We start from the raw sequence: 26,511 nt of genomic DNA on the forward strand, positions 1-26,511 counted from the left end.
ATAGCTAGTAGTGAAATTACTGGAGCATATAGTAATTCTATATTTACTTTTTTGAGGAAACTCCATACTGTTTTCTACATTGGCTGCACCAGTTGCAATCCCACCAACATCACAGGAGGGTTCCTTTTTCTCCACATCCTCGCCAATGCTTATTATTTCTTGTATTTTTGATTGTAGCCATTCTGACAGGTGTGAGGTGGTATCTCATTGTGGTTTTGATTTGCATTTCCCTGGTGATGACTGATGCTGAGCATGTTTTCATGTGTCTGTTGACCATTTGTGTATCTTTTTTGGAAAAACATCTATTCAGTCCTCTGCTCATTTTTTAATTGGATTATTTGGGTTTTTTGGTGTTGAGTTGTATATATTCTTTATATATTTTGGATATTAGCCCATCATTTGCAAATATCTTCTCCCATTTAGTAGATTGCCTTTTTGTTTTGTTGATGGTTACTTTCACAAAAAGCAAAAGCTTTTTATTTTGGTCGTGTAGTCCCAATAGTTTAATTTCACTTTGGTTTCTCTTGCCTGAGGAGACATGTTTAGAAAAATGTTTTTGTGGCTGATGTCAAAGAAATTACTGCCTATATTTTCTCCCAGAAGTTTTATGATTTCAGGTCTCATATTTAAGCTTTAATCCATTTTGAGTTAATGTTTGTGTGTGGTGTAAGAAAGTGGTCCGGTTTCATTATTTTGCATGTTGCTGTCCAGTTTTCCCAACACCGTTTGTTGAAGAGATTTATTTTTCTCCTTTGTATATTCTTGCCTCCTTTGTTGTAGATTAATGGACCCTGTACGCCTGGGTGTATTTCTGAGCTTTCTATTCTGTTCCATTGAACTATGTGTCTATTTTTGTGCCAACGACATACTGTTTTGATTACTACAGCTTTGTAGTATATCTTGAAATCTGGAATTATGATGCCTCCAGCTTTGTTCATCTTTCTCAAGGTTGCTTTGGCTATTTGGGGTCTTTTGTGCTTCCCTTCAGGTTTTAAGATGATTTGTTGTAGTTCTATGAAAAATGCTGGTGGTATTTTGATAGGGCTTCCATTAAATCTATAGATTGCTGGGGCGCCTGGGTGGCGCAGTCGGTTAAGCGTCCGACTTCAGCCAGGTCACGATCTCGCGGTCCCTGAGTTCGAGCCCCGCGTCGGGCTCTGGGCTGATGGCTCAGAGCCTGGAGCCTGTTTCCGATTCTGTGTCTCCCTCTCTCTCTGCCCCTCCCCCATTCATGCTCTGTCTCTCTCTGTCCCAAAAATAAATAAACGTTGAAAAAAAAAATTTTAAATCTATAGATTGCTTCCGGTAGTGGAGACATTTTAACAATGTTTTTTCCAGTCCGTGAGCATGGAACATCTTTCTATTTGTACCATCTTCAATTTCTTTCATTAGAGTTTTATAGTTTTCAAAGTACAGGTCTTTTATCTCTTTGGTCAAGTGTATTTCTAAGTGTTTTATTATTTTTGGTACAGTTGTAAATAGGATTGTTTTCTTAATTTCTCATTCTGCTTCTTCATTATTAGTGTAAAAAATATAACAAATTTCTATGCACTGATTTTGTATCCTTTGACTTTACTGAATTCATTGATCAGTTCTAGCAGTTTTTTGGTCGACTCTTTAGGGTTTTCTCTATACTGTATTGTGTCATCTGCAAATAGTGAAAGTTTTACTTCTTCCTTACGAATTTGGATGCCTTCTATTTCTTTTTGTTGCCCGATTGCTGAGGCTAGGACTTCAGTACTATGTTGAATAACAGTGGTGAGAACAGACATTCTCGTCTTCTTCCTGACCTTAGGGGAAAAGCTCTTCTCTGTTTTTCATCATTGAGGATATTAGTTGTGGGTTTTTCAAAAATGGCCTTCATTATGTTGAGGTATGCTCCCTCTAAACCTACTTTGTTAGAGAGTTTTTATCATGAATGGATGTTGTACTCTGTCAGATGATTTTTCTGCATCTATTAAGATGATCATATGACTTTAAAAAAATGTTTATTTGGGGGCACCTGAATGGCTCAGTTGGTTGAGTGTCAGACTTTGGCTCAGGTCATGATCTCGCAGTTCGTGAGTTCAAGTCCCGCATCTGGCTCTGTTCTGTGCTGACAGCTCAGAGCCTGGAGTCTGCTTCAGATTCTGTGTCTCCCTCTCTCTCTGCCCCTCCCACTCACACTCTGTCTCTCTCTGTCAAAAATAAAGATTAAAAACAAATTAAAAAAAATGTTTGTTTTGAGAGAGAGAGTGTGAACAGGGGAGGGGCAGAGAGAGAGAGAGTGAGAGAGAGAATCCCAAGCAGGCCCTGTGCTGTGAGCACAGAGCCTGACATGGGGCTCGATCTCATGAACTGGAATATCAAGACCTGAGCCAAAATCAAGAGTCGGATGCTTAACCGGCTAAGCCATTCAGGCGCCCCTGATCGTGTGATTTTTATCCTTTCTCTTGTGATCTGTCACGTTGATTGATATGCAAATATTGAACCACCATTGCATCCTGGGAATAAATCCCACTTGATTGTGGTGAATGATTTTTTAAATGTATCGTTGATTTTTGAATTTTATTTTAAAGTTTTTAAAAATTTATTTAAATAAGTAATCTCCACACCTCATGTGGGGCTCCAACTCACGACCCCGAGATCAAGAGTTGCATGCTCTTCCGACTGAGCCAGCCAGGTGCCCTGGTTTTTAAATTTTAGATAGGAAGTGTTTCCAACCCGTTTTCTTAAGGACAAAGCCCCAGAGCTCCTCAGTAGTTTGGAAATGTAAGATCATTTGACCTGTAGACAGAACTGTGATTCGAAGCAGAGAGGCCTGTGACTTGAGGGCATTAGAAGGGGGTCACTTTTACCTTCTCCATGAATTACTAATTAGTAAAACATGTCAGGTAGACTGTCAAATGGTTAACCACTTTTCCAGAATCCAGCCCCACCAAAAGGAGTGAATAGCTAGAATTTTTATGAATGAGATAATGTTTGTCCTATGTCAACATTCCAGATACTTGAACTTGAAGTGCCTTTTGTTTTGTTTAGGATAATAGCTACCTGTGGCGAGCTCCTGCGGCAATGTGGGGACTTCGAGCAGCAGCTAGCAAACAGGTAGGTGAGGGCTGTGGGCGAGTCCCTGGGTTCTTGGGAAGAACCGGATAGAATGCACAGCACAGCAATGACAACATATGGTCAAATCTGGAAGCCACACAGCTCGAGGACTAACAAATACTGAGCACCTAAAAAGGGCAAGGCTCTGAGCTATTTGGCAGTGGTCACAAAGTTTTGGTTAGATATGGAAGTTTCAGCCCAAGTGAGGAAACAGTACATGTTGTCTCCAAATTGTAATTGGGCTGGATTCCCACTGCTTGTTTGTAAGTTAGTTATTGGGACTCACAATAAATTTCTCCATAGAAACAGCATTGTAGGTGGTGGTGAATTCACCTGGGGGAGCCCATAGAATCGGGATTAATCCAGCCAGCCTTCCGGGTTCTGCAGAATTCTGTGGTGCCGGGGGTGGTGTGTGTTGAAGGAGGGTTTCCTTTCTCTCCCCTAACTCTGACCCCTTTCTCTATTCTGATACCTGCCAGGGTTTTCCATTGCCCTGCAGTGGCCCCTTTCAGATGAGTTTTCCTGAGACTCAGAGGGCTCCAGACTCCCAAATTTCCTTCCTTCTTTCTTCCAGCTAAATTTCCCATTCCCTTGGGACAGCTGATTTCTGTGTTTTCCAGGAGCTGGGGGAAGAAATCTATTTCGTACAGTTGTGTGAGGGCCTAGCAGCAGCCCCATCACCTCTTTCTGGGATAATTCTTTATTGTCCTAAAGCAATCCGGACAGGAAGGAATTTCTGGCAGTGGTCTATTGTGAAATGAAAGCTCCGGGGGGTGGGGGGGGGAGTGGTTGGTGTGGGGTGTACACAACAACACATCCACCCCGTGGGAAGTAGGGATGAGTTGCTGAGGAACAGGGTCAGTGCTCCAAGTCAGCTGTTTTTTGTTTTTTGGTTTTTGGGTTTTTTTTTTTTTTTTTTTTGGCCACTTCTTGTCTTCTTTCATTTCTGAGCCCACAGACCGTCTTCAAGTCCCACAATCTCCCACAGTGGTTTTCGTTCTGGGCAGCTGTCTTATAGCTGGCTAGGATGTGCAACTGTTTATAACTCCCAAACAGCCCAGCACAGAAAATATGTGAGTTCCTGGAATGAGTAAAACCGGACACCCCAGGCATATAGTGGAGTGTGTAGATAATATAAATGCAGTAACCAATAACCCTCTGCACACACTCGTGCCGACATGCACACAGGCACATACTGTGGGGGAGCCTGTGGTGGAGGGCCAGTGGGTCAGGGTTTTCAGAGGCATCCTAGGAAGAGCTGAAAATGTCACATTTATGTATTTGAAAGAAAGGCATGTAGCTTATTTTATTAATTTCAGTAGTGATTATAGCCTGGCCCCAACTCATTGCAAAGATTAAAACAGTTCATAAGTATGCAAAATAAAAATGAAAACTCTACTCGCATGAAAAATCCTCTCTAGAAGAAACATTATTAACATCTCCTCCCACCCATAATTTACTGAGCTCTGACACTGAGGACTTTACATGAATTAAGTCATTAATCCTCCCAGTGGCCAAAGAGGTAGGTACTGTTCTTATCCCCATTTTTACAGACGAAGAAACATCGAGGCCTGGAGTCTGGCACAGGTAGTAACTTAAGTAAAAATAAATGATCTGTGGAAATAGCTGTGTCTGAGGTCATGGAACCACGACACGAGGCCATGATTGGAACCTGGACGTCAGCTGAGCCGTCCAGAGTGTGTCACCCCCACACTGTCTTTCTCACAAGTTAGCGTCTCTCCTTGGACTTGGATTTCTCTGCATGTGTAAAGCAGACATCTTTCCATATCAGGACACATAGGTTTTCCTTAATCTTTTAATGAAAGTGAATATTACATTCTAGAAGGAAAAGAAAAATCTGGTTAGGAAGCTGAATGGGGACATGGTAGATAAAGGATGAGCCTCTCTCTCCACCTGCATTTTGCAGCCCAGAGAAGCTGAAAGGCTGGCCTGAGCTTTGGCGTGAGATGAGAACAGACTGGGTGTATCCAAGGGAGCCTCTTTGAGAGGCGATATCATTCCGAAAGCACTGAGCCTGGAAAGGGAAAAGAGTGACAGTCATCATCTGTGTTCCCATCAGGGAGGCCACGTGTGGCAGCTGCCTATAAAACTTATCTGCCTGTCAGTCTCCCCTGGGGAGCCCAGACTCCACTTGGCCCAAGGGCCACTCCTCTCCCCACCACCCCCTGGGTGGCAGTCAGTAGCTGGAAACACTCCAGATGGCTTCAGTGACAAGAGTGACATTGGCTCTTGGGCTCTTAAGATCACCTCGCAGAAAGGGATCATTTTGTGATTTATGGGCTGAGTGCCACTAGAAGGCTTTTTCTTGCACTGGGCAAGTTGGGTGAGATGCCAGGGAGATTGCTACGGCCCCTCTGCATGTTCGCAGCACCCACCACTTAACTTTTGGCCCAGTGGTGTTTTCGCTGGGATGAGGTCTCAGTTCAGTGGGAAATCAGGTTTGGGGGATCTGTTGTAAATTTACAGGTTTCCATGGCTTGTGAAGAAGTGGCTAACAACTTTTCGTGAAAGGAAATGAATTGAGGAAGCAGATGGAAGTGTAACGTTAGTCTCTCCCTCCTTTGTGCATATTGACTGCATTCTCCTGCCACGTTGATGGAGGTTGGACTCCCCGGTTAATCTCTGAGCTCCTTGAGGGCGAGGACTGTTTAATTATCTGACATTCCCAAGACCTGCTTATAGCCCATTCCAATGATGAGAAGACATTTCTTTATGAATGAAGAAATGCAGTGGTTTCAGTAAGATTTAGTTCGTAGCACTAGCAAACACATGTCCTAGGAAGTCGGAGTCTGATGATTAGATCATCTAATGGTGTCTGTCTGGATGAAGAGGAGGCTGGGAGGAAAAGATACCATTCATTCCTTGGGGTTGGAGCTATATTTATTCCTCTTTTTTTTTTTTTTTTTTTTTTTTTAAGGTTGGGTTCTTATTGTAGAGCTTACTATAGTGACATTTTAAACTGTGATCTTTAATACTTAAAACATTCCTGACTCATCTGGTTTTCTTCAGTTTCCCCCAGCCGACAGTGGAGACACGTATGGCTGTGACCCTGCCAAGGGGAACTGATTTCCCAGAAGGCAGTTCTCGACTTCCTGCTTGCCAAACCCAGCGTCCCCTGCCATGGGCCAGGCCCTGTGCTCAGTGCTGGGGGGGGGGGGGGAGAACCCCCCCATTTTTTCCCCACAGATAGTGAAGACTTGGAAGTAAGGGTGGCAGGAATAGGCCACAGTTTGGCAGACAAAAGAGCCAGCCGAAATAACCTGTAGTTTAAGCAAGAGGGAAAACCGTAACTTTTTAGTGGCAGAGGCAGGTAGCTGCTTTTGTCAACAGCGGTTCCTGAAGAAGGGCCCGTCCCCACTGTTTGTTTGCAAGTACACGCATTCCTTGATAGGCTCACTGGACTTGTTTTTTAATTTTTAATTAAAAAAATATTTATTTCTAAGAGAGTATGTGCATGCACAGGGATGGGATGGGGCAGAGAGAGAGAGAGAGAGAGAGAGAGAATCCCAAGCAGGCTCCATTCTGTCAGTGTAGAGCCTGATGCTGGGCTTGAACCCACAAACCGTGAGATCATGACCTGAGCTGAAGTCAAGAGTCAGAGTCTTAACCAAGTCACCCAAGTGCCCCTGGACTTTTTTTTTTTTTTTTTTTTAAGTGCGTGTACCTAAAAGCTGCCAGGTCCGCCGCAATTCCTTTCATGAGAAATTATGGTGAAGGAGAGGTTAGGGAGTTAGCCACACTCGGGACGTAATACAGTGTCTCTCCTCCTGGTGGCATATGTTCACGTAGTGCTGTGCAATTTCGGACGTATAGACCAGATGGTAGAGTTGGGCTCGGGGGAAACAGGAGGATTTGCAGCACCCATCAGGGAAGGCCGCCCTTGGTGGAGACAGAAGATGGAGATTCAAGCCCTAAAGATTGGCTGTCCTTGAGAACCTCCCCCAGGCATTGTTCCTTCTCAGAGCAATTGGAAGCGCCTGCTTCTCTCAGTAGATCTCTGTGTGGCACCTAAGCCACGAAAGTAAACCATACGGGACGGTTGAAGACAAATGCCACTCCGGCCCGACTGTGTGATAGCGAGTCCTGTGGCTGGAGGTGTGCTTCGACGTGCTGCCACCACTGTCCTCGGACCGACTCTCCCGCCCCTGTCTGGTGCTGCTGTGGCCAAGGTGCCCACCAGCAGCCTGTGGCTTTGTTCCACACAGTGATGGTCACAGAGCGAGAAAGGGCTGCACAGAACATGTATAGTGTTCCAGACCGTAGTCAACCGAGCACTGCTCCGTGTAGGCTGTATGTCACATTAGGAAGGTGGCATATTCCGGTGGTCTGAGTGTTAAATAGGAAATGAAAACACCTGGTGTCTCATGCATCTGACGTGCGGCTCACGCCTCAGCGGTGAAGGATGTCTTCCTTTCCTTATAAAATGGACCCGAAATCAATCTGCCTCAAAAGCATATCCTGGGATTTTAGTAAGGAGCAAGCTGAATGCCCCAAGGAGGAAGTTCCCCACAAATAGCTCAGGGCATAATGGTCATCGCTTTCATTTCAGGATCTTGTCCACAGCTGGCAGGTATCTCTCGGACTCCTACAGCGCTCGGAACCTGGCCGGCTTTCAGGACAGCATCTTGACAGACAGGAAGAGCTCTACCAGGAACCCATGGCAAGAATATAATTACCTCCAGAAAGATAACCCTGCTGAATATGCCAGTTTAATGGAAATACTTTATACCCTCAAGGTATGAGACCAGACGGATGGCATTCTTGCACATGGAAGCTTTTCTCTCGTCACCCCTTCCCCGATCCAGGCTTTCTGGCTCTGTGGGGTGGCTGTGGTCTGCAGCGTACCCCACTGCCACTTCTCTGTCTCACTCACATCATGTTTTCAGGAGCTAATAAACGAAACTGGGTCAGAACCGGTGGATACATAGGTGTAGGAGGTGGATAAGTGGAGCTTTATTACTGACGAAAGGCAGGCGGGAGAGCGTGGCTTCAGACGTGTGTCCAGATGGGCTTGCCGTAGTCAGACTTGCGTGGGGATGGGTGGGGCAGGTAGCCCCTGGCTCCAGTCTGGGGACAGTCCCCTGTTAATGGCAGAGAGGGGACCAGAGTGTGTACTGCCTGCTGGTGGGCAGGAGCCACAGAGGAGGCCCCCAGCCCTTCCATGGGGGAAGTCGAGCCTCTTCCCCAGGGGAGGGATGAGGGGTGGAGAAAAGCCAGAGGAAGCCTCCAGAGCAAGTGTGTCCTCTTGGGAGCAGGAGGACCCGGGGGGACGTGTTCCCTCCGAGCTGTCCTTTAGCTTAAGCTCTTACTTGATCTACCACAGTGCTGCCCTTGACTCTGAGCTTTGGGCCCCTTGGGGTCCAGGGACAGAAGAACTTCCCAATAAATGGAATGAGCCACACAGCAACTTTTGAATGGCCCCAGGATCCTAGGAGGGCTGCAACATCCCTTCCAGAACCATCTCCCCATCCCCTGGTCGGGTTTGAATAGACACTGCTGTTCTCATGGCACCAAATGCAACCTCAGAGTGTCCTACCAGGCCTTGAGCTCTGGGGGCGACTGCACAGTGACCCTCTGGACATGTCTGAGGCTTCCTTGTTGCCCTCACACGGTCTCAGATTTGCACTGAGGCGCACCAACTGGCTGCATCTGAGCTTGACAAACACTTCTTAAAACACTTGTCCAGGCTCATTCATCCATGCTTCCGTGATTAGGTGAAAGCAGTTCTGTTTATCTTTATTGCTGATCTGATTTAGTTTGTTGTAATCGGTTCATTTATAATAGCAAAACCAGGGTTACATTTTCCATCTCTGTATTTTCTCAGGCGGTTTGGAATTCCCTGGGACTCATATAGGTTGTGCGTGCTTTGCTGTATAGCCAGGTGTAACTGAGTTGACCTCGCTGGGAATCAGGCTTCTGTCTCCCAGTCTTGTCTATACCTGACACTTACCGTTTTCTCCTTCTTCCTCTATCCCCGAGGAACAGCCACAGGTTAATTTTTCCTACACTTCCAGTCCATCAACTTGTGTGAGCTCAGAAGAATCAGAATTACCTAGAAAAGTGAATTTAAAGCAGTGCTTCCTGGGCCTACACCCCTGCTGGACTCCGATTCAGTAGCCCTGAGGTGGAGCCTGTGCACCTGTAATCCAGCATGTTCCAAAGCAGGTGCCAGGGCACAACCAGGCTTGGGAACGCTACTGTATAGACCTGCCCCCTCACTGTTTTCTTCTCAGTGGCTTTTCAAAAATGTCAAACTAGCTAAAACCTTGGTTACAGCCAGGCCCTAATAGCCTTTTGTGTTTTCTTGTCTTAGGAAAAAGGGTCAAGTAACCACAACCTACTGTCTGCATCTCGCATGGCCCTGACTCGACTTAACCAGCAGGCCCACCAGCTGGCTTTCGATTCCGTTTTCCTGCGCATCAAACAGCAGCTGCTGCTTGTTTCCAAGATGGACGTGAGTTTCCCACTGACTGCAGACACCCCCCTGGGCACTGCCTCCTTCCCAAGCATTTTTTAGTGTGGGCACCGCCTCCTCCCACCCCCCCAGAAGCTTTAGGAGGAACCGCTCTAACTCTTCTGGCTGAAAGGCCCACCTTACAGACTCACTGTTCCCTTGCAACTCGCTGCTTAGCAAGAATTTCTTATCTTAATTGAATTCACCGAGATGCTTTCTTTCTAGACTGCTTCTTGGGATTATTATTACCGCTTGATTAACTTGCGCCATTTGGATCGGCATAGCTGTGCCCTGGCAGGGAGAAGTGAGGGAGATCCTGTGCCCCTGGATAGGCAGGGGCAGGTCACAGCAGCTCTTCGTCCCCTGAGATTGCGTCCTTTCCAGGAGCATTGTTTCTGGAACTCCACCCAGGAGAGCGCCTCCCCAGATCTGATCTGGTGATTTTGACGGAGTTTGAAGGACTCTGATCTTTTCTATCCTTGATGCCTTTTCTTTGTGGCTGTTCCCAGAGTGCCTCCCTTCCCTGGCTTCTGTTCTACTTTTCCTGACTCCCTTCGAGGGACTACCCATCAGTCACAGCTTCTCCACTGGTTCTGAGTTCCTCGGGCCCCGTGTCATCACTGCCATCTGGATTTCTAGGACAACCCCTTTGCCAGCCTTTCTCAATGACGGTTCCAGGCTCTCTGGATTCAGCTTTGTTTTGTTGGGTTTGTTTGTTTTTAGAGATAGTGTTTTGAGAAAGATCCAGTTATGGACCTTTAATAACCAAGAGATCTTTTAGGAAGTGGAAAGAACTGGGAGGGCACGATTACAGGTTCCTTACTTCCTGCCACCCTCCAGAAAGCCTACGAGGCCAGGGCTCAAGAGCTGCTCACTTCACCGTATGACCTGGCTCAAGTCTCTGGGTCTCAGATCCCCCATCCATGAAACAAGGGGTTGGACCACATGCTTTCAAAGTTCTGAAATTCCATGATTTTCATTCTTTATGATTTTTTCCCTGAAAAATGCCATGGGACCCACCCTGGTCAGATTCTGTGTTTCTGTTGTGGGTGGGGGAGGGCGAAACTGGAGGAGAGGTGCTCCTGTCACAGCGCGGTGGAAGTGATGTCTGTGACTTGGGCCTGCCGGATCGCGCGGCATCCTGTGTGAGCCTCCTCTCCTCGTCAAATGCGGGCGAGCTGATTCTGACCGTGCAGATACGTGAGGATCTGTATTATGATAGAATTTAGCCCAGCAGCTGCCACAGAGTACCTGCTTAATAAGTGCTGGCTTTCTTCTCTGCGATTCTCATTTTTTAAATAGGAATGACAGTTTTTTAGAAGTAAAAATGGCACATACTCATTTTCAGAAATTCAGGTGGTACAGGAACGTACAATGAAAAAAGCAATAAATACCTCAAAATCCCACAGTGTAGAAATCAGTGGGAATGTGTGGTGTTCAACCCAGACAGACACCTCTTCCTGCCCCAAGTTGGAGGCTGGCCGGGCACCAGTGGATAGATAGATGGATCCATAGAGGGGATGCACTGTCCTGCACGTGCTGTTCTTTAAAGCCAAAATGTACACAACATAACGTTCATTTGAACGTGACTAGAAAAGGAAGATAAACTAAGTGAAACCAGAGGAATCGTGGAGCCTGAGATAATAGGTTCTTCCCACAAGAGATACCAGTACCCAGAAGATCTTTCCAACGTTGCTGAAAAAAGGTTACGAAAACCATCAAGAGCCTGGGGTCCTTGTTCTGGGTTAGTCATGTTTGCATCTCAGGTAGCTGCTGATACCAGCTGAGCTGCTCTGAAAGAGGAGGGGATTAGCATTCTTCATCCTTCCCATCCCCCTCCCCAACCTCCAGATCTGGCTGCTTTTATTATTTTTCTTCGCTTTTCTTTTTTTTTTAATTACAAAAATTTGGGGGGGGGGCTCCTGAATGGCTCAGTTAAGCGTCCGACTTTGGCTCAGGTCATTGTCTTGCAGTTCATGAGTTCAGATCCCACGTCGGGCCCTGTGCTGACAGCTCAGAGCCTGGAGCCTGTTTCGGATTCTGTGTCTCCCTCTCTTTCTGCCCCGACCCTGCTTACACTCTCTCTCCCTCTCTGAAAATAAACATTAAAAAAATTTTTTTTAATAAAAAAAATGTTTATTTGTTTATTTTGAGGGGGGGGGGGTGGGCAGAAAGAGAGGGAGAGAGAGAGAATCCCAAGCAGGGTTAGCACTGTCAGGGTAGAGCCAGACGTGGGCTTGAACTCACCAACCGTGAGATCATGACCTGAGCCAAAACCAAGAGTCAGATGCTTAACCGACTGAGCCACGCAGGTGCCTTTTTTTTTTTTTTTTTTTTAAATAATCTCTATACCCAGCATGGGGCTTGAGCTCACAACCCTGAGATCAAGAGTTTCATGCTCCACCAACTGAGCCAGCCAGGTGCCCCTATTTTTATTAAGAGCTTAAAATCTTTTTTTTTTTGAACTTCATACAGTAATTTTATTGTTGGTAGTAATGGTATAGCTATTTTGAAACTATTTCATGTGTAATGTAGGATAAAACAAACAATTCATGTTAATGTTAAGAACCAGGATCTTTTTTTTTTTTTTTACCTCTTTTTTATTCCAGTGCAATTAACATACAGTGTTATGTAAGTGTCAGGTATACAGCATAGTGATTCAACAATTCTGTACTTGACTCACACTCATCACGGTAAGTGTGCTCTTGATCCCCTCACCTAGGTCACTCATGCCCCCAGCCCAAATCCTAAAATCTTGACCCTCTGTTCTGGAAGCTCCCTTCTTTCCGCTGCTCTTTTGCCCCCACTCCTGTCCTCCAGAGCCCCCGCTACAGTGGGGCTCCTGGTTGCCTGAATCTCACCTCCTCACTCAGGCCTCACCGCCATAGCCCCCCGGGGCGCTGGGAACTGAGGTTAGGAGGAACTGGTCTCTGAGAGTTGCCAGCGGTGAAAGCACACAACACAAAGGCAAACACTTGGGCCTTAAGGATTTGAAAATTAAACCCTGGTCATTCAGTGTTTGTTTTTAATGTTTGCCAGTAAATTGTATTACCCTTTTACATTTCAAGAATATAAACCAACACTGTATTCCATTTCCAAATAGGCTGTTGACGTTTGCCCACATTATCTGGTGACAGATGGATAGAAAAAGCCTGTTTGAAGGAAATTTTAAATAAATTTTGAACAATTAAAAAATAACCTACACCATTTCCCTGTCGCCCTAACTTGCTAAGCGCCTCCCTAGTTCGGTCCACACCCACCCTTCTTGCAAACCACGTTCTGCTCCGGCTCTTCTCCCTTCTCCCTTCTCCCTCTCCCCTCTGCCTGTCCACTCTCCTCCCACCTCCCCACGGAGCCTTCTGGAGCCTTCGGGGGGCCCCCAGCCTGCAGTGTGAGTCCCCTGGATGCACTTGGGGGATGCTGCCCTTTCCCTGCAGCTCAGCCCTCGCGCCATCCCCCCTCCCAGCCCACTGCCTCCCTGGCCTTCCTGTCTCTGCCCTCTTGCCTCTGCTCTTTGCCAGTGACCTCGCCACTGTGTTGCATTGTTCCTTCTTTTTAAAGATGTCTCCTGTCTGTTCCTGTGGCCACTGCCCTCGATGGGCTTCTCCTCCTCTCCCAGCTGTTCCTTGAGCTTTTTATCTGCCTCCCCACCCTCAGTCCTCCTGAGGTGCTGCATTAATCTTCACAAAGCATCATTCTGACTTTGTCCCCCCACTCAGGACCTTTCCCTGGCTCCCCAGACCCAGTGTAAGAGTCGATTTAAAAAAAACATTTTATTGAGGAGGTGTTCACACATATGCAAGAATGGGGAGAGGAGTCTACTGAACCTCACGTCCTCATCACCCTGCTCCAGCATGGTCATCTCCTGGCCATCTGTCTCGTATATACCCCTTCTCTAAAGGGGGGCAACTCTAAAAATAATCACAGTGCCATAATCACCCCTAAGTCAGAAATGATTCCTTGATATCAGTAATCAGTGTTCAAATTTCCAATTGTCATAAAGGTCATAATTTCACCGTTTGAATCAGGACCCAGGTTCATTGTGTACATCGGGATTGCTCGGTGTGTCTTTTATGAACTACAGACCACCCTTCCGGACCCTTCCCTCTCTCTCCTACTCTCCTCTCCTCTCTCTCATAGTCTCACAATTTATTTGTTGAAAATAAAGCCCTTTCTTAGCCCACAGTTCAGGGCTACACTTTCTCTTCCAGTCTTCCGTCTGTGCACCTCAGGCATCCCACCGCCCTCTATAATCAGCCGGAGCCTTTGCTCCTCAGAGCTCTTACTGTATCAAACCTTGCATCTGCCCCTGAGAACTCCCAAGTGGAAGCCTGGGTGCGTGGGGGTTTATAGCGTGGGAGCATATCAGGGGGTCTTGGTTTCTCAAGGAGCTTCTGGAGAGCGAGGACCAAGTCTTACACTTCTTTGTCTCCTCTCTGCCAAGTGGGGCACAAGGCTCTGTGCATCATGGGCACTCGGTACATGTGGGTGATCAGAGTGTGTCTTCTCAATGGGGTGGGAGTTAACTGAAGAAAAGCAGGCTATTTTGAAACAGAAGAGGATTCTCAAGCAAGAACAAGGAGCTTAGAAAACTAGGGGCGGGGGTAGGGAGGAAAAAGAACTGGTCTCAAGCAAAGAAAATCAGAACCGAGCCGGTGCTAGGGGACGTGGGGAGGGCGGCTGAGGCTCAGCCTGGGCTGGGAGCCCAGGGGTGGACGTGGTCATTCCCGGAACGCTGCTTAAAGGATCAAGCAACCGGATCGGGCATCAGGTGGCTGTGGAGAGCAACTCCACCGTGACCTGGGAGCCACTCCAGGAGCGCAGCCAGAGAGGGCCTTGTTTTCCAGGCTGGCTTTGGGGTGACTCAGGCTGGAATGAAGAAACTAGATTTCTGTATGAAGGCGTGCCAAGTTCTGTATGAACAATGTAACCACGTACGTGCTGGCAGTGTGCCTGACTCTAGAGAGAATGCTGGGGAGGCTCACTTGGTGATACCGGAGATGTCCTCACTTGAAATGTCAAGAGGAAGAGCATCTCCCCAGATGACAGAGGAGTCACAAAGAGGACAGAAGGGCAGTTGGTGGGGTTTGGAGATTCTTTCCATCCCTGAGAAATAAGTCCAGAAGACAGCTAGAAATAAAAGCAGTTAAGTAGTGTCAGTAGATGTGGTTTGGATATTCCTGCAGCCGGAAAGGGCTTCCCAAGATAGGGATTTACATGTCATCCTCTGTGGAGGATCTGGGGCTGGAGGCCCCGGGGTTAGCGAGGCAACCTGCACCCAGCAGCTCTTACCCTGTAGTGCCCATCTAGTAGAGAAACTCAGACCTCAGGATACACAGCTCTTCACAATCTGAGTGGGATCAACAACTGGGATCCATTCCCACCAAATAGGTCTGTTGAGAAGATAGGAGCTCCTGTTTTAAGGATCTGTAGGAATGCAGAGGGGGGGGGGGGGGTGGGGGTGGGGAGAGGGAGAGAGAAAGGATTATTTTCTCTGTGGCAGGTTTCAAGGTGATGATTTAAATTTTAACATTTATTTTTATTTTTTTTTTAATGTTTATTTTTGAGCGAGAGAGAGAGAGGCAGAGAGAAAGGGAGATGCAGAATCTGAAGCAGGCTCCGGTCTCTAAGCTTTCAGCATAGAACCTAATGCAGGGCTCAGACCCACAAGCCACGAGATCATGACCTGAGCTGAAGTTGAACGCTTAACCAACTGAGCCACTCAGGCACCCATGTTTATTTATTCTTGAGGGGCGGGGGGGGGGGGGGCAGAGAGAGAGGGAGATATCGGAAGCAGGCTCCAGGCTCTGAGCTGTCAGCACAGAGCCTGATGTGGGGCTCCAACCCACAAACCGTGAGATCATGACCTGAGCTGAGGTCAGAAGCTCAACTGACTGAGCCACCCGGGTGTCCCTCAAGGTGATGATTTAAAGAGAAGTCCCTGATCTGTAAAATAGTGACGATTTCCAAGGCCATCTTGGAGCAAAGACACCTATAGGAATGGTGCATTCTTCAAGTATTTTCTGGCATGTGGTGCTTTCCTGTGGCACCTGGCTTCTGTGACCTTGACCACTTTCTGTCTTCCCTCCCCTAGAGCTGGAACACAGCAGGCATTGGCGAGACCCTGACCGACGATCTGCCCACCTTCAGCCTCACCCCTCTCGAGTACATCAGCAATGTAAGAGCTCCGTGCACTTTTCTCCAGGGGGAGTCATAGCATTGCAGACCGTGCCTTGTCTTTTGGTTCTGGCCTCCTGGGAAAGTAGTCATTACCGCATCGGTGCTGTCTGGACCTATGCTTCCTATGGATGGAGTAGTTTCCATCCATATCCAGGACTTTATTTTTTTTTTTTAATTTTCAAAAAATGTTTATTTAGTTTTGAGAGAGAGAGAGAACGAGCACGATCAAGGGAAGGGCAGAGAGAGAGAGAGGGAGACACAGAATCTGAAGCAGGCTCCAGGCTCTGAGCTGTCAGCACAGGGCCCGACATGGGGCTTGAACCCACAAGCCATGAGATCATGACCTGAGCCGAAGTCGGGCGCTTAACCGACTGAGCCACCCAGGTGCCCCCATATACAGGACTTTAAGGAAAGGCGGCTGATTTCCTTATTAAATCAACTGACGAAAAACAAGCTGATTTCAAAAATGTAACATGTTCATACACCTCCCGATGTGAGGCATGACCAGTACCTAAGGGCATCACAGTGTGAGTACACATAGGAAATTCTGACTTGGGAGGACAGGAAGCAGGTGGCCAGATTCTTCTCTGGACTTTTCAGAGGAACAGTGTGTATATAATTCTGAATTCAAATTCAGAAAACATTTTAATGAGCACCTATTACGCACCAGGCCCTGTGTGGAATACTTTCATGTGGAATTTCACAGCAGGAAATAAATCTCTTCAGAATTGTATTTATAGAGGTTTAATATTAGAAAAAGAACAGAATAGACCCTACAGGGGAGCGGGGCAGTTCAGGGTCCTTTTCTCCTCCATTCACCCCTGGGAGTTGACAGTCACCAAGACATCTGCACGTGGCCTTTCTTTTCCTTCCTTGCTGCAGTCTAGCTCTGTCGCTCTTGGAGGTCGGTGTGCATGACAAATACTGGGTAGAGGTAATATAGTCCAGCTCTGGAGAGACATCTGGGATTCTCCAGGGTGATTCTGGGATAAGCAATCTCTGCCTAATGCTGTCACTTTAGAACCCACTGCTGTGCCAGTTATGACTCTATTGTAAGAGATACAAAGGAATTTTAAAAGTGACCCTTGTATGGTTAGAAATGTCTGGTGATCCCACCAGCAGTACCGAGGAAGATGGCATTGTTTTCTCTGTCAGTTGGGAGGGTGTCCAGTTCAAAGTGGCAGTCACTTTCCTCCCGTTTTCCAGGCCATTACCTGATAACCTTTACTGATGAAACTATTCAGATGTGGGCTGCTTTTCACAACAATGGCAATAACCTTATTTTTAGAATTGAGCCAGTATGCATTGCAATCTAAATTGATTCCGGAGATGATGTTGCTGGAAGGGACTTGAGAGATTATTGAATGATCTTAAGGAATCATTCCTGAGGAAACTGAGACATGGAGGAGTAAGGGAGGGCCCTTTTCCACCTGGCGTGACCCCCCTGAGTTACAGATGGTACCTGGGGGCTGGTGACCTGCACTCAGGAAATGAACACTCATCGAACCCACACTGTGTGCAAGCTCAGTGCTAGGCTTTTATCAATGCCATGAGTTAGCGCGCCGTCTAGGCAGAATTTTATCTTGACGACAATGTGAGCTGGTTGGCAGTAATGTTTCACAGGCCAGCAGCAAGGCTGTGGGGAGTGAGAGAGGGGCAGGGAAACCATTTATCCAGTGGCCACTCTGTTAGGACGCCAGGAGCTTTATGCATGTATCACAACATTAATTTCACCCTTGGCACGGCCCTTTGGAGTAAGTATGAGGTCATCGTCATGTCAGAGATGAGGACACCAGGAAGGTCACACGGTGGTAGAGCCAGAACTCAAGCCCAAGTCCATCTGACCACAAAGCTAGCTCTTCATTTTTCCTGAGTCACTGAGCTTACCCAAACAGGATATCAAGGAGTATTTATTGCGTATGTGAGAACGGTAGGAAAATATCCTCAGGTGCGATGGTAGGCATCCCTGTCTGCACTGATTTCCAAAAGATGAATGTCGACAGAACTCCCGAGGGAGACCTGGAGTCATGGGAACTGTCCAGGGACCACAGCAGTCCCCACCATCTAAGCCAACTCGTTGAAGTTTAAGATACCAGGTTATCGAAATTTGGCACCTAAGTGACACTTTACCTCCTTGGTGAATGCCCTCTCCCACACAACAGCCGCACGAACATGATATAGGGCAAAATAGGAGAAAATGCTTTGAAAAATGAAAAACACCGTAGACGTGAGGTATAGTGATCCTGACGCTTCATTTCAAGTACAGCTGGGTGTGTGGATTTAGCCAGAAGGTCATGGCTACAGGTGAGAAGTATACCAAACACAGGAGCACTCCCCGGACTCTTTGCACATAGTATTCAGGAAGTACCTGCCACATGGAATCAGAATGGAGAAATCCCATAGCATCCTTTTCTTCCTCCAGCCTTGTGGGAAAATAATGAATTCGTTGCCATTTGCAAGCTGAAAGGCATGGTGATGGTTGTTATTAGTGAGGAAAGTGGCCCACTTGTCTAGTTTGAAATTTTTTATTTTTTTTTACATTTATTTATTTTTTGATAGAGACAGAGCACAAGTGAGGGAGGGGCAGAGAGAGAGGGAGACACAGAATCTGAAGCAGGCTCCAGGCTCTGAGCTGTCAGCACAGAGCCCGACGCGGGGCTCGAACTCACAGACCGTGAGATCATGACCTGAGCCGAAGTCGGACGCTCAACCGACTGAACCACCCAGGCGCCCCCCACTTGTCTAGTTTGAATGAGAGACTGTACTAAGTAAATGAAAGGAAAAAAGGCTGACTTCGTTTATTTTACCATCTGTGTACCTCTTCAAAGGGAGAGCAAACTACTCTGTTTTGTTAGCATGATGGACCATAGGATGTTTAGACTTACTATAGCCAGCCCACATTCAGTATTTGGAAATGTGTGGAATCTCCCTCTGGGCTGGGAGATTTTGGGGGTCTGCCACTGTGTCGGTGTGTGTGAGGCCAGGAGGGGAAAATCTTACTTGGATAATCCTTGGACTTTCATTTTGCAGAATCAGCATCAACTGTAAATTTAAATGTATGGGATAAATATAGAACCCCCCAAAAAGCAACAACAGGCTCAAAGCCATTTAAGAAAAAAACAATATGTTGTGATAACCTGAAAATCAACCTCATTTGTGAAACAAAAGCATATATTGACCTTAAAACCAAAACAGGCATGAGTTTTAATAGAAACTGGTGTCTGAAGTCTACCCATGATGGCTGCCATGTGCGTCTGACAAACACAGGACAAACACTGTATTATTTGTGGGCTCATCCCAAATGTCTGGTAATCTGGTCTTTTATGAGCCCCCACCAGCCAAGAAGGTGGTGTTGATCTTTATTTTCTAGAGTTTGTATTATCCAAACAACAGTTTTCCCTCCAGGTTAATTCATAAGTAGCTTTTTTCCCCCCAACAAAATTCCTTTCTTCTCTTAGTTAGAACATTTCTAAAAAAGAGACCCACAGCCAAGTCCAGGAGACAGGACTTGAACTCTTGCTTGGCCATGCACTTGCTGACCTTAGCACCTTACTGGTTTGGGATCTATGAATAGTAATAATAACTTATTATTGCTTGTCGGTATCTATTGCCTCATTTGAGGTAGAGATTGCATTGAATGCATTCCAAAAATAGTGAGGCCATTAGTGTGAGGATGAATCTGTGATATACATGCAAGTTCCCATTGATTTTTTTAAGGTGCTGTCGTAGCAGTCAGTATTACTGCACACTGGAAAGATCAGGGGCTGCCCCAGGCCTAATGATTTTGTCTGCACCCTAAATGCCTGCACGCGAACGTACTGCAGAAATAATTACCTGTGTTAGTGTGGGCTGAAAGTGCTTTCTTCTGTTTCAGATTGGGCAGTATATCATGTCCCTCCCCCTGAATCTCGAGCCTTTTGTGACTCAGGAGGACTCTGCCTTGGAACTGGCGCTGCATGCTGGGAAGCTGCCCTTTCCTCCTGAGCAAGGTGAGAAGGGCCCGCCAGAAAGCGAGGAGGGGGCTCGCTGTAGCTGCCGGCCTCCCCCTACCCGCACACGCCCCTCTCCAGACTCCCTGGGAGAGAGTTGTTGAGAGTCTAAAATAGGGACAGGAAAGATGGGGTCCACCTGATGTACCCCCCCCCCCCACCCCGAGGAACTTGTGCAGGACAGAGTAGACTAGGGACAGGGCATCCTGACTGCTTCACCATGTGCCAGGTGTCCCTGGAGAGGGGCTCCACCAGTGCCCCTCAGCCGGGGAGGCAGTGGCACGAGGGTCCCGGGTCCAGGTCACACGTACTCACTGGAGGTAGAAGCAGGGTCTGCAAGGGTCCCACCCGGTGAAGGCGAGCCCCTTCTCTCTGGGAACAGTGGCACCCAGAACAGTTTTGCTCGTGAGAACAAACATAAACCCTTCACCATAGAGGTGATGTTCCTGTCCAGATGCCTCTGGCCACAGCTTGTTCCCAACCCCCCAGGGTTCCTAGATCTCTAAACCGACAAGGTAAAATGACAATGAATTAAAACTTTTCCTTTTTCTCATGATCTGGGCCTGGCGAGGTTGAACAGGGACCGTATACTTTCTGATCAACAATCATCTTATCCTAACATTGGATATTATAGTCCTCCTTCATAAGGTTGGACAAACAGAAAAATCACATGATATATGAAAGATTCAGCAGCTTAAGAAGGTATCACAGTGAGAATAAAATCACATCTGGTTCTGGGGCGGAAGCCCTAGATTTCACGTTCTTGTCCTTGTGCTTGTTTATGTTCATCCTGTCTTGGTTTTTAACTTTCTAGTTTGTGCTTGTTGTATAGATGCTAGATATCAAACAAGGTCATGGGTTCGAAAGAATAAATCATGACGTCCCATCATTGAACATGATGGTGTTTCCGTTTTCCCACATGCCCTCTGGACGCCACTGTCTGCACAGATGATATTTGACATGCAGCTTTATGTTCTGTATTATTATTATATTATTATTAGCGGTGGTGGTGGTGGTGGAGGAAGCACTTTGCTTACCTTCTCCTAAATGTACTATTTTTCAGTGCTCGTCCCCATACTTTTTTGTTTGTTTTAATGTTGCTCTCCTTCCTCCCCATCTTCCCATTTCTGCTATCAGGTGGCCACCTTCCTCCCACCCCCCAGCTCAGGCCTGTGTGGCCAGAATGGCTGCTCCGTCCTCCCCCTTACCCCGCCCCAGCCTGACTGGCTCTCCCGACGTGGGCTTGTCACATCGCAATCTTGCTGGGATCCTGCAGCCATTGCCTGTTTCCTCCCACATGGGGTCCATGTGGTTCTCAGGGAGCCCTCTGTGACCTAGCTCTGGTCCTCCAGCACTGCCCCCTGCTGCACCCCCCTCCATACCCCTTCTCCCTCCCCATAAGTGGTGTGACACCAAGAGTCACTGTGTGCATAGCACCAAGTGTGTGGCACACACACTCGACCCGTGCCAAGGCCTCTGGTGATTCCCATAGCAGCCCCGGAACAGCAAGACTGTTGTCCCCTCCATTTTACAGCAGACGACGAGCATCTCTGAGAGGTTGGGCGGCACCCAGCTCATCAGTGGTTGGTGGCCTTGGCCCAGGTCTCAGTCCTGACGTGCCGCCTGTTACCTGTTGGCTGTGACCACTCTCCCGCCTTCTCAGCTGGTGTGGGGCTGCCCTCCCTCCAGGCCCTCATGGCTATGCCCAGTCCCCTGCCTTTGGGAACACAGAGATCACTCTCCCTCCCCTGACTGTTTCTTCTTCTGAATCCTCTTCTCACTCAAGTCGATACTAGTTGACCTAAGTTGTGATTGTTTTCAGTTCCCTGCATTCCCCACTGAGACCATAGCTCCCTGGCGTGTTTGTGCATACAACACGTGCTGTGGGCCTGGTCACTCGGAAGGTAAAAGCTGTTGGCGATGGGATTGTCCTGAGCAGGACCTTCTGGTGACCTTTTCTCCCTCCTAGGGGATGAGCTGCCTGAGCTGGACAACATAGCTGATAACTGGCTGGGCTCCATTGCCAGAGCCACCATGCAGACCTACTGTGACGTGATCCTGCAGATCCCTGAGCTGACCCCGCACTCCACCAAGCAGCTGGTCACCGACATCGGTGAGTTCCCCCCCACCCCCAGGATGGGTGATGGGAGGGACAGCTGGGGCCCGAGGCATCTGTCGACTCCAGCTCTCCCCTTGACTTCACCTCTGAGCTTGGCTGTGGAGCGTGTTACAAATTCAGATTCCCTAGACCTGGCCTCCCTGGATTCTGGCCTTGTGAGTCTGGGTTGAAGGCTGGATGTCAGTATTTGGGAAAATGTCCTGGGGGGTCCTGATGGGCTGCCGAGGCTGAGCACTGTTAAGGGGAGCTTCAGTGAGGCAACTCGAAGTAAGTGATACAGACGTGTGTTGTGCTGCCTTGTCTTCTGCTGCTGCATTTGTATAATCACCCAAACCAATGTTGTCACCACGCACCAGGCATGCCAGACACCGAGCCGAGCCCTCATACCCACATCCGGTGCCATGTTCACGTTCAGAGCTCCCCCGTAAGGTTGGCATGTGACGGAGGTCTCCCCCTCCATCGTGCTGATTAACGAGGCCACCTACCTCGAGGCCGTGATACCGGCCTGCCCCCTGGGTTAGAGGGGCACGTGTCCACCTGCTCCCACCGGCACCCATCCCTACAGGATGTGGTGCTCTGAGGCTGGGGTGCTGCAGGCAGGTGGAGGGGAGTCTCCCCACTCTCTTGGTATCATTCCATTGACCTGTCTGCTCTTCACCTGAGGCAGCTCTCGGGGTGGTGGGGAGAGGGTGGTAAGAGCCTCGAAGGTCATCAGCTCCCTGGGGACCTAGAAGAGCTTTGACCTGGATGGACCACAGGGCCAAGCCGCAGAAGAGATAGAAGTGAGGCGCCTTCCTCCAGGTCCCAGAGCCACTAGTGACAGAGCCAGGCCCGGAATCCAGGTGTCCTGGTTTCATTCCACCGTCAGCTCTCAGCGGTTACAGAGGAACAGCCAGCCCTTCTCCACGTCACTGGGCACAGTGTTCAGGGAAGACGGATGAGGAGACTCAGGGGCTTATAGGTGGTCCCTGTTAGTACAGACAGAAGCACTGAGGATGGAACGTGCCGGAACTAGTGAGATGTGGGCATTGTCCCTATTATTTCTCTCTCTCTGTTCATGTCCCCCTGAATCCTGTTCCCCATTCAGCAGTGACAGAGCATCTGTTACGTGCTGGCTGCAGGGCGTGGAGCTTTTGGCCATCCCTGGGTTTACTGAGCTCACACAGTGAGGAGTGTGGTGAGGAGCCAGGAAGGCAGGGCTGGTGTGTGAAGCTGCCAGGCGGTGGCACCACGGGTAGCACCACAGGGGAGGGCTGTGGCCACCTTAAAGATAAATTAAGCATCCAAACAAAACCCAGACTCACTCTGCTGGTCAAACAGAAGTGTCATGGGAGACCGTGGGCTGCCACTCTGATGCAGCTCCTAGCTCCCAGTAGAGTGGAGCTCAGTTACGGATAAACTTGTGCGGCGACAGGTACCTGGCCAATCGCTGGCGCCCTTCCTGGGAAGCAGCCCATCCTGGGCTGGACATGAGCCAGCCAGCCAGCCAGGGCAGGGCAGGGCAGGGCAGGGCAGGAAGCCTCCAGAAGACACCAGGGAAGATGCAGGCCGCGCCTGGAGCTGCGGTCCCGTCAGTGAGAAGACATGAGCCCCGCCATTGACGGAAAGTCGGCAGGCATCTGCAGGGCATGCCAGGGGTCTGCGGAGGAACCAGAGAACGCCGTAGGCAGCTTTCCTCAGGTCCGGGTTGTGCCTGCCCAGGAAGGAGGAAGTCGGGGCAGCACTCGGTTCCCAGCCGCGACACATGCTTCTGTGGCGACACATGCTTTGTCCCATTTCGTCCTCTCTGACTACATGGCATCGACGGAAAGAAGCAGAGACTCAGTGAGAAAGGACTTCGCTGAGCTCAGCCCGAACTTGGAAACCAGTTTTCTCCTTCCCCGCTCTGCCAGTGTTGGTTAGAGTCATGGGGCTGCTTTTTAGGAGGACAGAGTCGTTGAACCATCTCCTGGAGATTCTCACTGCTGTGGTCTGGGTGGGCTCAGGAATGTATCCTCAACTGGTGCCCCAGGGGGTTAGCGCGGGAACTGCAGTGCACTTAGGCACTGACCTTGACTTCGTGGTGGGGATTCTGCTCACAGAAGCCCTTGTGTCCCCTGACTCCTTGGGTTCTCCATGTGGTAGGTGGGGTCCACTAGGGAGTGTGGCCAGGAAGTCAGAGGAGTCCCACTATAGAGCTTTGGGTGAGGTCAGCTGGTCCAGCTGGAGCTGAGCGTGTGGTTGGGTGGTGGGGACGCTGTGGGGTTGGCCAGCCCTTTCTTCAGTTAGAATTCCTGAATTCGGGCTGAGCTCACAGTAGGTTTAATCCTCTTGGGAAAACCCTCAGAGTAAAGGCCTGGCTGATGAGTGGACACCCAGTATCTTGGGGGTCTTGGGGTGGACCTCTCTGTTTCTCACTCAGGAAGGCCTCTAGGGCTCTGTCTCGCTTGGCGCTCAGTCTGCTTAGCTGTGTCTGTCTGCTCCCCGTCCCCACAGATTACCTGATCAACGTGATGGACGCCCTGGGCCTGCAGCCATCTCGCCCCCTGCAGAACATTGGGACACTCTTGAAGAGCAAACCCGAGGACTACAGGCAGGTCAGCAAAGGCCTGCCCCGTCGCCTTGCCGCCACGGTGGCTGCCATGCGGGGTGTGGAGTACTGACCCCCCACCCCCGGGCACCCCATTAAGAAGAGGCACAGGTCTGGGGTCCTAGGGTCACAGAAACTCTGCAGAATGGAGCTGCTCAAAAAATCTGCCCAGCGTTGGACAGGGTTTGTCTTAAAAAGATGCGGTTCATTTGTATAATCAAAAAAAAGGGGTTGTAATTAGAGGTATATTATTTATTAGAGCAGGTTTTTCAGATGATTTTCTAAAAGATCCGATCTTGAAAATGGAATTGATAAATATTGTGAAAAGAAAGCTGTTTTCTTTCCTCCATGAATATTTCGGTGCCCCCTGTGTGCTGTGCTCCAAGCACCGGGACCCGGCCGGGAAGGAGGGGAAGAGGCACAGAGAAGGTGATGTCAGACCGTGGCACCAGGGAAACAGAGTGCATCTGGGGGAGGGGCAGCCCCCACACCAGCAGGTCAGACAGGTGTATGGCAGTGAGGGACCCGTGTGGGCCAGGCCCCGGGGACACATCCAAGGTCAGTGGCATGGAAATAGGAAGTCAGGTCAGAGGGGCGGTGGGGGCCAGACCACAGACTGGCCTGTAGGCCGTGGTGAGGACTTGGGCTTTTGCTTTGTCTTGTTTTGAAACTCACGGATCGTGTGGATTCTGTCAGGGTTTTTGCCAGTAGCTTCTGTATCTGTTAAGACTGTAATTGGCCACAAGTAACAGAATAGTGTAATTTGAGTGACTTTAGCAAATAGGTGTTGATTTTTCTCAATAACAAGAAGTCACACGGTGGTGGCTGTGGGCACTGACTCAGTGGCTGGATGGAGTCAGGACCAGGACTAGCCTCCTGGTGATCTTGACCTTTTCCTCGTGTGCCTCCTCCCGGTGGGCTGACTCCTGCAGCTGCAGGTATCACATCCGCATTTTGGTGGGTGATGAAGGCAGAGAGGGCTTGGTCCCTTCCACCGTGGAGGCAGAGGCCTCCCCGGTGGCCCCCGCAACTTTCTCCTTGGCCTCACAGGCTGTTTCTTGGTCACCAGGCATCCCCCCGGCTGCAAGGGAGGCTGGGAACATGGGGTCAGGGCTGGCTCCAGCCAGGGTTTCTCAGCCTGGGCACTATTGTCGTCTTGGGCTGTCCTGACTGCTGTGCACCAGATGCTGGTGGCACTCCCCAGCTGTGACAGCCAGAAAGGTCTCCAGACGTTGCCTGAGGGAGGACAGACTCCCCTCCAGCAGGGAAAGCCTGGCTTAGACCAAGCAGGATTTGTTGCCCTGAGGAAGCTGGGTTTCTGTGAGCAAGGGAGAAGGGGGGCAGTGTCTCTCGGCGTCCATTATTGGAATCGACGTGAAGTGTGTTCCCGCTTCTGGACACGCGTTACTTCTGTCTCCCTTATGCCCCTCCACAGCCTCCGAGGCAGCATGTATCATCCCTGTCTTACACCCGAGGGAACCGAGGTGGGAGAAGTGTAAGGGGCTTGTCTGGAGTCCCTGGCACCGTGGCTCCCGCAGTCCTGACCACGGAGCGGGAGGCCGGCAGCACCGCCTGGCCCCAGCTGGGTCCGCCGGCTCGTGCTGGCTCTCGGGAGCGGCACCGCCGCGCCCACGGCCCCTCGTGAACCAGCCCCTCCAGGCTGCCGGGGCAGGTGTCGCGCTGGCTCTGTCATCCAGGGGTTCCCATGCGCTCTGTCCTCACATCCTCGGAACCAGTTTTGCTGGCCCTGAAAGAACTGTGAGTCTGCACCAAGAAAAATATTTTGGTTTCTCATGTGGTGGATCACAGACTGTCCCTGGCAGGGATCGAGCCTGGCTCCTGCCTCGAAGAAGCGAGAGCCGGAAGCCTGGAAGGTGAAATGTGCTGTGGAAAGTGGAAATCTCTTTGGGGTGACCTCTGTGCCAGTGTCTGTAAGAGCTGCTTGATTCCTGGCTTTGCCACCTCCCAGCCATGTGACCTTGGGGAAGTCACGTCAGGTCTCTGAGCCTCCTTTCCTAATGTGAAAAACGGGAGCCATGGTGGTCCCTAACTCAGGGTTATTTGAAGAGCTACCGAGATACAGCAGCGGGTGAAG

General features: G+C 49.1%; 1 protein-coding gene across 1 annotated transcript in view; it reads left to right on the top strand.

Moving 5' to 3' along the window:
- Positions 1 to 24,747, top strand: part of COG7 (component of oligomeric golgi complex 7) — an 81,787-nt gene extending 57,040 nt beyond the window's left edge. Inside the window, exons 11-17 of the mRNA XM_003998766.6 lie at positions 3,019 to 3,084; positions 7,655 to 7,841; positions 9,419 to 9,559; positions 15,654 to 15,737; positions 19,614 to 19,728; positions 21,698 to 21,841; positions 24,323 to 24,747. Of these exons, the coding sequence (XP_003998815.2) occupies positions 3,019 to 3,084; positions 7,655 to 7,841; positions 9,419 to 9,559; positions 15,654 to 15,737; positions 19,614 to 19,728; positions 21,698 to 21,841; positions 24,323 to 24,489 (904 nt within the window). The 3' untranslated portion in view covers positions 24,490 to 24,747. The remainder of the gene's footprint in view (positions 1 to 3,018; positions 3,085 to 7,654; positions 7,842 to 9,418; positions 9,560 to 15,653; positions 15,738 to 19,613; positions 19,729 to 21,697; positions 21,842 to 24,322) is intronic.
- Positions 24,748 to 26,511: the final 1,764 nt, after the last annotated feature.

Source organism: Felis catus, chromosome E3, assembly GCF_018350175.1.
Source record: "Felis catus isolate Fca126 chromosome E3, F.catus_Fca126_mat1.0, whole genome shotgun sequence".
NCBI classification, from domain to species: Eukaryota; Metazoa; Chordata; class Mammalia; order Carnivora; family Felidae; genus Felis; species Felis catus.